Below are 10323 nucleotides of genomic sequence, written 5' to 3'. Positions count from 1 at the left end.
CCCTCATGGGTGATCGGAATCGGAATCGGCAGGAAAAAACCTGATCGGCACATCTCTAGTGGAAAGTAAATAGTCCTGAAATGACTTGGCTTCTGCCGCTTCGCTTTGAATCTGTGATTCTGGGTCGGAGTCAATGAATGAACTCCTTCAGTGTTATAACTGCTGTAGGAGTTCAGAGTTAAGAAGTAAAGAGTTATTGATTCCATTTTAACACCACTAGATTTGATACGAAAACACTTTGTTTTAACACTGGATTTTAACTACTAATAATATACACCCCAGATTAACATAAACAGAATGTGACTCTATAAGTGTAAAATGAACTCTGCTTTTGCACAAAGTCTACTAACACCAAGACATTTAACACTTTTGAATTTGCTGTGTGGCGTCTTTATCAGTCACTTATGTGAACAAACTTATTCACGTGTGATTTTAACTGTGTTTCTTATATAATGAAAATACTGCGATGGCAAAATTTTATTTTTCCGACGTAAACTGAATATTGACAGTTTTTTAATAGAAACACATGTAGAGAAGCATGCTTTTGCATTGCTGTGGCCTGACTGGGTTCAGACCAAGAAGGAAGCCCCTGACATAAACTTGATTGAATTTTTCAGATACACACCTTGATATACCAAATGCTTTCTAGACACAATGTGTTTTATTTTAAGCCAAGGGAAATATTGAGCCTTTTGTCAAGAAGCCAAAAAGAAGTTTTGGTTCTAATAATTAGAATGAGCGTTTCAAACCTAAGAAAACTGTACTGACTATCAAGCATGGTGGGGTGAGAAGCATGCTGTGAAACTGTTGCTTTCCACAGTGCACAAGGTCAATAGAATATACTTCCAAATTCATCATCATATACTTAATTCAACAGCTATATGGTTAAAACCTGAACACAATTTGGTGTTTCAACAAGATAAATACATCAGAACTGGTATTGGGATGGACAAATCATTAAGTTTCTGGAATTGACACAACTGCAGGCTGCAGAATATGTGCAGATTGTGTTTAAAAGCCAGAAACCACTCAGTTTAAATGAAGTGCACCAAATCTCCCAAAACGGGTGGATTTTTGAAAGCAGGATTGTGTTAAACATTCCATTGGCTGTTTATTTTGTGGTCATTTTGTGTGCGTCTGATGGATTTCACAGTTGTTATCTGGAGGCAGATAGTGACTGGAGTTTGAACTTGTTACCCTGTAATAATGCCATGAGATACATGTTCATAAGGCACCGGAACATTGTCTTCCTTTTTGCTGCTAATACTAAGAAAAACAGTGCAAGATGAGTGACAGTAGTGCAGTGTCTGAAGTGTCTGAATCAGCATGGTGAGAAAATATCCCTGGTAAGATACTGTGTGTGTGTGTGTGTGTATGCGTGTGTAAGGGAGAGTGTCCCCTGATGCCCATAGTTGATGTGGCACTCGCTGCATTTATCCCCACCTCCGCCTCCTCTCGATTGGTCACGCCTTAGCTTCGCGGTGCATATGGGGGCAAAATGGCTGCTTCCACCTCCCCGCAGACCCAAACAATAGCGGAAAAGCTGTCTGCTCTCTGCCGCCGGGAGTCCGATGCACTGCGGACCGGTGAGTACCGCGCGCCCTGATTCCTGCGCAGCGCGTGCCCTTTCGATCGCACAACCGTGGCGGCGTCGCGCGGCACGTCTCGCGCCGCATCTCCAGTCACATTGTATCCAGACAACAGCCATTAAAAAGATTATTAAAAAACCCCGTTTTTCTTCTAAAAGACCATGGAAAAGAGAGCTCATGTCGCGCAGAGAATCGCAGGTAGCCCATGACATGCATGTCAGGAGCTCATAAAGCGGGTCATTGTTATTGTTTCGGGGACGGGGGGAGAGTTGGTCCTGTTTTCCGACACAAATTGGGACACATTTTTCAGTTGTGAATTTGTTGGCATAGTTTGTGTGTACTTAATGACTGTGAGGTATTTATTTTTACACGGCTCGAATGACGTCCATTGTATTTTTTTTAACGCTGCGGGATATGTAAAATTACCTACAGTTGCCCAATCCTCGCCATTTTACTGTGCTTTGATTTTTGATAGGAGGACACGCTGTGCCTTCAAGTATGCCTTTATTTTAAAACAAACTGTACGAGGCATTATCTAGGCAACACTGTAACTTTAACGGACTAAAAGTGAGAGCTTACAGATAATCTTACCACAACTTATCCGGATAACTGTAATGAAAGTGTCACTTTTTTACCTGCAAGTGTCGGACTCGCCCACTGTTTCTCTGCCTCAACGGAGACAAAGTCTAGTTAGCATTTACTCCAAACGCACACACACGCACTCAATTTTTTTAATAAATAGTATTTCGCATGGTGTTTATGTAAAAAATAATGGCATAACGCAGCACTCAGAGGTGTCACATCGCCGCTCTTTTACAGTCAGTCGATAAACTGACAGGCGCAGAGCCGCCCACCAGACAAAAAGCATTGTCTGTCTCCGAGTCTCTTTTGATTTACCGATTTGTCGCAGAAAATGGCACTTTTGTCCCAGGAATGCCTGACTGCGGAGAAACGAGTCTGCCATATTTGCTTCATGCTCTAGTGCAATTATGACCTTTTTGACAGGGATTCATCTCTCCAATCATTTCTGTTTTCTTGCATTCCAGCAGAAAAGGTTGTGATGTTTTACTGTAAGGACTTAAGTATTGCAGGCAAGGAGCTCACTTTGAGTTAATATTTTTTATACAGAGGTGTCTTAAGAACTTAAAATATTTAAAAGAAAATTTAATTTATTGTTTTTGTTTATAAAGTAGAACTCCTTTATAATAAAGTCATTACACACAGATATATTTTTGTTGATTTTCATGATCGAGTTTAACAGAAAATTATAAAGTTATAGCAGTTGTCCAGCAGACTGTTAGTGAGTGTTAAGTCACACTAGATAATTGCCAAATAACAGCACTTGGTTGATTTTTATTATCAGTATTATATTGGGGGAAAGTTCAGTGGAGGGAATAAGTATGGTAAAAAAAAAAAGTGTTTATGAGTAAAAGGGGTCACCGCAAGAAAGCCTGTCTACCTATCCTCTGTGTATCTATCCATCCTCATTTATTGCGAATCAGCTGAATTTTTCAAAGTTGGATGTTAATTTATTCAAAATAAGCTCTTCACATGTTAATTGTAATCTATAATATGTCATTAATGTGTTGTAATCTCTCATGTGTTTAATGAGGGGAAGTTTTAGTGAAAAATCCCACTATAGTCACTGAGCAAAAGCACAACTCTGTTTGTAAATGATATCATGATCATAAACTCAATGTCTCATAACTGCGGCGAAGGGTTGAATTGACATCACTTTGGGTGGGTTGTTAGAAGAAATGTTCCAGTTCATTCACATTGAATGTCACATGTATGTGTTCTTATTAGTTTAAATAATAAAAATACACTTTGATGTAATATATTATCATTTACCATTTTAATTACTGAGTAGCCATATTAACGTCAACATTTATATGAACTTCCTGTTTTGTGTAGGCGATGACAAGGAAGCAGCCGATGAAGAGGATGAGGAGGGTCTGCGACTTTCCTCACTGGATGCTCTTTGCTCCAGTACTGGAAAAAAGGACAGCCTCTCCCTCAGGGAGGATGTAGACGGCAAGGGTGAGAGCATAGAAATCAGAAATCTACTTCACAGAGGTATTAATACCACTAGAAAGTTCTGTGTTCTGCCAACCACAAACTTCTTGTGGTTGTCGTTTGTTTTAAAAACTTAAAATTCAGTATATCACACATTTTTGTTACAATAGTTGTCCAACATATTGTTATTGACACCCTCTTTAAGGAGATTACGCCACTCTAGATAATTGCCAAAGAAACTGACTAGGTTTATTTTTATTATTATACTAGGGGAAAGTGATGTAAAAGGAAAAAGTCTGGTGAAAAAAAATGTTTGTAAAAACTTTTTACCTGTTAACCACAACCTGGACAGGATAGTTAAGGAAAGCCCATTTTGCATACAGGTGAAAACTTTTTGAATATCTTTGGCAATTTGAACCACACATGTAACACAATTTCTCATCTTTTACAGTCAAGAAGTGGAAATGCGAGGTCTGTGACTCTCAGTTCGAGAGCAGACGTGGACTCTCCATCCACTCTCGCGCTCACTTGCGCCAGCTGGGCTTCACCGTCTCAGAGAGTGGCGGGTCGGCCATCGAGCTGCTCCACCGGGTAGCCATGGAGCGCAGCATAGACGGCAAAATCAGCTCATCCCTGCTCTCGCCCAAGAAGCCCTCCCTGCCCGTCTCCCTCAAAGCCGAAGAGATGGAGGACATGGAGTTGGACGAGAAACCCATTCCTCTCTCCATACTGGCCAAAGCGGCGAAGGCGGTGCCCTCTGGCTCCGCTACGCCCACACCGTCTCCAGGTGCCTCTCCAGCTCCAGCTCATTCCAGCTCACCTTCCTCAGTAGTGAAGAAAGCCCCCATTTCATCTCTACTGCCCGTGTCTTCCCCATTGCGCTCACAAGAGCACAAAGTTGGGGGGCTGAAATGCCTGACCTCTAATCTATCCGCTGCCTCCGGAACCACAACATCCAAACCGCTTTGGGCTCCGCAGGAGAACGATGCTCCTCTCAACCTCAGTAAGCATCATCACTCTGGCCCAAGACTGAGTTCTAGTAATTGTTCAGTCTTATCAGTGCTAATTCACTGGTGGACCAAGTGCTCAGTTTTATCATTTAAATCAAAGTACTGATCTTACTCGTCAAAGTAAAAGTAGTTCTGTCAACTTATTACTTAATTCAAAGTATTAAAGTATGTGTTTTCAAAAATACTAAAGTATTGAAAATACCTCAAATTTTGAAGTTGTTTTTTCAGCATAGTCAAGAATATTTGGAAAAATGATCTGCTCATTTGTACAGTTCTTCAATCATAGATCATCAATAATGCATTAGTCTGACTTTTTCTAGATTTTCTTAATGATCAAAGACATTTTAAAATTTTGTGCGTTATTCATTCAGGGATACACTGTAATTTTATTGTGTGTCAGTGGAACAAAATAGGCATAAACTCCCCAACAAGGCCAATGGAAATAATAAGTAACAAAAGTCTTTGGAGAAATGTAGTGGAGAAAAAAGTATGATTTTATCGTTATATTATAGTGCAGTGGAGGTCTTAAGTTTTCCCAAAAAATGCTGCTCAAGTAAAGTACAAATTTTCAAAAACTGTACTTCAATACAGTTTTGACTTTGGCTTCCTCTGGTGTTAATTCATTGATTTCCTGTTTGTTTACAGCACTGGATATGGACTCCGACAAGGACATCGTTTGTCAGCTGTGCGGCGCCTGGTTTGAGACTCGTAAAGGCCTATCCAGCCACGCGCGAGCCCACCTGCGACACTTTGGCGTTGAGTACTCAGAGTCCAAAGGCTCTCCTATTGAACTCCTGAGCCAGCTCATGGACACAGATGACTTCAAGCACAAGGCGAGTGTGCTGCAGCTGGACAGTCCCACGGAAACTCAGGACGTGTCCCCAGCGCTTCCCCCTACAAAGCAGTCGCTGCTAACGCTCTCTTCTTCTTCCTCCGCGTCACTCCTCTACAAGGTGACCACAGTTGGGGGTGGGTCCAAAGCTACCTCTTCCTCTTCCTCTGCCTCGTCTCTACCAGGTCCGCCTGCCAAGCGTCTCAAGACCTCTTCCATGCAGGTCTTCCGCCTCAGCAGCGGGGAGCTGATGGCCCTTCCACACAGTAAGTGACTCATGATGCAGTACCTTGCAAAAAATTTTTCTGCCTCTTGAAGTTCTGCATGTTACAACCACCATTTGTTAGGATTTTATTTTACTGATAAAGACAAAGTAATGTGTATTTGTGAAATGGAAATAAAAGTCTAAAAGTAAGAATTCTCTTGTCTGCTAGATGAACCTCCAAAGGAAATAGGATGTGAGTACTGTGGGGAGTATTTTGAGAATCGCAAAGGCCTCTCCAGCCACGCCCGCTCCCACCTGCGCCAAATGGGGATTACTGAGTGGTCTGTCAACGGTTCTCCAATTGACACATTGCGGGAGATCATCACCAGGCGAGGCCTACCCTGCGCCCTTCCTCTCAAGCCTCTCAAGGCTCTCAAATCCCCCCCACCGTCCTCTCCGGGACCTCCTCGTTCTCCTCTGTCACCTTCCTCGTCTCCACTCCTCAGTCGCCTGCCTTTCGCCTTCGCACGCCCGTCCAGTCCTCCTCAGTCAGTGATGTCCAAATCCAGCTCAGCTCCACCGATGTCTCCGATCAGCCTGGCTCTCAAGCCAAAGCCGGAGCCAGTGCAGGTGGAGGTCACTGCGCCTGGGTCTGTGGGAAGAGCCGGAGGTTTTCCGGTTGAGCCGCCGAGCTCAAACTGGAGCAAGTCCGACAAAGTTTATCCCCTTAACCTAGGTAAATTGAAAGAATTTCAGGTGTAATTGTTGTGCATTAATTTCCTAATGAAAATTGTAATGTATTGTTTTATCTCCTGGTTTTCTCTCAGCCATGGCCCATGAAGTGGAGCCTACGAGGGACATTCGATGCGAGTTCTGTGGGGAATACTTTGAGAACCGCAAAGGTCTATCCAGCCACGCGCGCTCCCATCTGCGGCAAATGGGYATCACGGAGTGGTCTGTCAATGGCTCGCCCATCGACACCCTTAGGGAAGTCATGCACAAGCGACGGTCCAGTAGTTCATCTCGCTTGGACCAAGGAGTGAAGAAAGAGTCAAGGCAAGGAACCAACAGTCCACTGTGGGAAAACGCGGCAGGAGCCCGTGGCTCAGACGGTTTGGGTGTTTCAGGTTACCAGTCCTCCAAGTTTCGTAAGTCTCCTCTCAGTTTGGTGCAGTCCGGGTCAAGGATGCTCAAGCAGGGCCTCGGCCCCGTGGGTCCATCTGCCTCCCAACCTGCAGGGAAGTTGTTCCGATTGTCCCCTCTGGCCAAAAGGCCCATGTCAGATAAGACCCAGTCAGCAGAGGCTGTTGCTACACATGCACATCGACTTAAGACTTTCCCATCGCTTCCACACGATTTCTCCTACAAAAGGAAACCTTCACCAGAAAAGCACGGACACCAGGGTAAGCTGCAGCCATCATGCTCATGCAGAGTCCCTTCTAATTCCAATCATTCATCCCTAAACAAGAACTCTAATCCTTTTCTGTTATTCAGACCCCAGTTGTGAGCTGTGCGGCTTTTACTTTGAGAATCGTAAGGCTCTAGCCAGCCATGCGCGAGCCCACCTGAGACAGTTTGGCGTGACTGAGTGGTCTGTGAACGGGTCGCCTATCGAGACGCTTAGTGCTTGGATACGCAGCAGACCACAAAAGGTCCTGGAGATGCACCGCAACTACATGCAGGGTAACCGCTCCTCCCTGAAGAAGGTAAGGACCACTCTGTCTTTGTTGGAAATGCACCGCCAAGGTAGAATTTAAGGTATTCATGCCTGTTTAACTTTAGCTCATTTGGGAAATCGTCACCTTCTGAAGTCATTTTTTGAAAAGTGATTTTGGCAAAAAAATAAATTAATACATTTTAAAAAATCACTTCTAGGAAGGTGACAATAGGACAACCACAAACTCTGGTGTTTTTGGGGGATTTTTTGTGATAAACCAACACAAAGTTTGTTTAAAATTTGAACTGTGCTTTTTGCATTTGTATTCATCTTACTTTCTTCTGATACCCTTAAATCAAATTTAGTGGAAATGTTTGCCTTAATAGTTACTTGAGTTTAGTTTGGTGTAAACTTATATCAGTTTACAGTCATTCAACTCAAGATCAGAATATTTTTTAAAAATTCATTTATTTTTGTGTCAGTACAATAAGTGAAACATTCTATACATTAATTACAAATACTGATGTTTTCAAGACTTTATTTCTGGTAATTAATATTTTTGCTTACATCTGATGACGTAGAGGTTTACCTCCCAGCAAAACAAGAACCTTAAAAATACAGCCAGAGCTACAATTTTCATTTTATTTTCATTAGAGAATATTAATGTGCCAGAAAGACCCACCCAAATTGATTTGAGAATCTGTGGCCAAACTTACAAATGTCTGTTTACAGGCAGTCTTCATCATGTCTCACAAAGGTTATGATTCTGCAGAAAGAATGGACAAAAAACCTCCTTTGTTTAGAGCCGCAGCTGTATTTTGAAAACTAATGTACGCAGGTTTTGGATATCTTTTCCTTTTGATACACATTTATCTGCGATGCTGTGTGGTTCTATCACATAAAATCCCAGTAAAATAAACGTCACATCCAATATTTTCCATAAGGCTCTCTCGATGTTCTTTTTAAATGCAGATGTGTGGTTTGATTTTTGATTAACTTGCTGGTTAAAAAAAAACTAAAAAACTATCTTCGGTTTAAAATCCTTGTTTTCTTAGCAGGTGCCCAGGTAAATACGTAGTAAAAGCCGATAGCCTGCTGTGCTGTTTCTTCAGTTTTCTCCTTCCAGGGTCTTTAAACAGCCTTCCTGCTTTCAGATCAGTCAGGCCTCTGCTGGCTACACGACAGACATTTTGTGTCCTGGAAAGCTGCAGACGTGTTGTCTCGCAGCTCAGAGCTTTACTGTTGATCCTGTGTCTTTACTCCCTGTAAAAAAAATCACTGTGGGGACAGATGCCAGAACGACTCTGCTATTCACTTGATAGTTACCATAGTAACCAGGGTGCCTGGCAGCTTATGTTTCATCTTCAGATAAATTATAGCAAGCTGTTGATGGAAAAAAATGTGTCGAGTCTTTTTTTTTTCCCCCTCTCCTGTTCTGAAATTAGTTTCTGGTGCATTTGCGTCACTCTCTCTCACACCTTTTCTCCAAGCCCTGATTTGAAACACATATGGAGCAGGTCCTACTCTTTAAATATCTTTGGGATTATATTGCAAAAGGTTTTTTTTTTTCAACCCAACTAATAGATAGGCTGGTGTCAAAACTGCAGCAATGTTAAACACATAAAATAATCAGAAACCTATTTTTTATTGTTGTTATTGAGGTAACAATAAAATGTAAGACTTTAAAAAGGAATGAACCACAGAGGTAGAGATGGGTTTTAGAAGTTATGTTTTTACAGACCAGATAGCACACAGCCTTGGTGGTGCTTGTGTTCAAGCTGATTAGATGTTTCAGGGTGAAGTTGGGTGGGGTTGTGATGTGAGGAGTGTGATGCCGTCTGTCTAATAATAGGGATGATGTGTCCTAGAGAAGCCTCTTCCATTAGTGAGATTGCACTAAAACTTGTTTGAGTGCCCTGCAAAAATATCCACACCCCTTTCTCTACATTTTTTGTCACATTGCAATGTCAAGTTTATTTTATTTTAAAATAGGACAAGATGTATTAATAAACATTTACATGGAAATATATATGATTATAGGCAAGTGACTAATTTCCATCGTTTGTCTCATTGGCAAGTGGATGTTAACACACATAATAAAAATGTCAATGTTGACATTTTTTGATTTTCCAAGATCCAGTACTGCAGTAATCTTTCCTTTATTTCATAGGCATTTTATTTGTTAGACCAACATTATACGCAATTTTAAGACTTCTTCTTCACATAAAGATCTGAAAATTGAGGCTTGTATTTGTATTCGCCCTACCTGAGTCAACACTTTGTAGAACCACCTTTCCACCAGCTTTTGAGCATCTTGAAACTGAAATGTTCTTTGCAAAATAGTCGAGCTCAGTCAGATTTAACAGGGAACATCTGTGAACATCAAATTAAAGTTTCACCACAGATTATCTCATCTGACCTGTTCCATCGTAGCTCTGGCTGCATGCTTAGACTCATCTAGCAGCTTTTCTTTTAGGCTTGCCCTGTAATTTATCTCTATTTACGTCAAATTAACTCTAAACCAGCTTCTCTGTCCTGAATGTATAAAAGCACCACCACCATTTTTCATGCTGGGGATGGATTGGTAGGTAGGTGTGCAGTTACTAGCATGAGTTTCGATCACCTTTATTTACACTGAGATTAATTTACACATTGGTTACTTCCAAAGGCTATTGAATGCACTAGACTTTATTTAGGGGTATCAGAGTAAAGAGGGATTTTAGTGTACTTCTTTTTGAACCAAAGTTATTTTTGTAACTTTCCATTACAAAAATTTAAAGTTACAATTAACACTAAAAAATAAGTTAGTCTGTTCAAAATTTAAAATCCCTCTTTAGTACACTAAAGAGGGATTTTAGTGTACTTCTTTTTGAACCAAATTTATTTTTGTAACTTTCCATTACAAAAATTTAAAGTTACAATTAACACTAAAAAATAAGTTAGTCTGTTCAAAATTTAAAATCCCTCTTTAGTACACTAAAGAGGGATTTTAGTGTACTTCTTTTTGAACCAAA

The 10323-nt window shown here is 41.2% G+C and overlaps 1 protein-coding gene across 3 annotated transcripts; it reads left to right on the top strand.

Annotated features, from left to right (window-relative positions):
* The first annotated feature begins 1394 nt into the window (after positions 1 to 1394).
* Positions 1395 to 10117, top strand: LOC103468889 (protein Wiz-like). Of its 3 annotated transcripts, none has more exons than XM_008416270.2 (7): positions 1395 to 1586; positions 3504 to 3629; positions 4057 to 4392; positions 5261 to 5713; positions 5882 to 6388; positions 6480 to 7055; positions 7147 to 10117. In XM_008416270.2, exons 1-7 carry the CDS (start codon positions 1499 to 1501, stop codon positions 7407 to 7409), a joined length of 2349 nt encoding a protein of 782 aa, XP_008414492.1. In that variant the 5' UTR covers positions 1395 to 1498; the 3' UTR covers positions 7410 to 10117. The 3 variants fall into 3 exon arrangements, with proteins under 3 accessions (XP_008414492.1, XP_008414491.1, XP_017161724.1); XM_008416269.2 differs by having other exon boundaries at positions 1396 to 1586; positions 4057 to 4608; positions 7147 to 10115; XM_017306235.1 differs by lacking the exon at positions 1395 to 1586 and adding an exon at positions 1664 to 1787 and having other exon boundaries at positions 4057 to 4608; positions 7147 to 10115.
* Positions 10118 to 10323: the final 206 nt, after the last annotated feature.

This window comes from Poecilia reticulata, linkage group LG8 (assembly GCF_000633615.1).
Source record: "Poecilia reticulata strain Guanapo linkage group LG8, Guppy_female_1.0+MT, whole genome shotgun sequence".
Taxonomy (NCBI): domain Eukaryota; kingdom Metazoa; phylum Chordata; class Actinopteri; order Cyprinodontiformes; family Poeciliidae; genus Poecilia; species Poecilia reticulata.
This window is presented reverse-complemented; position numbering and strand designations above follow the sequence as displayed.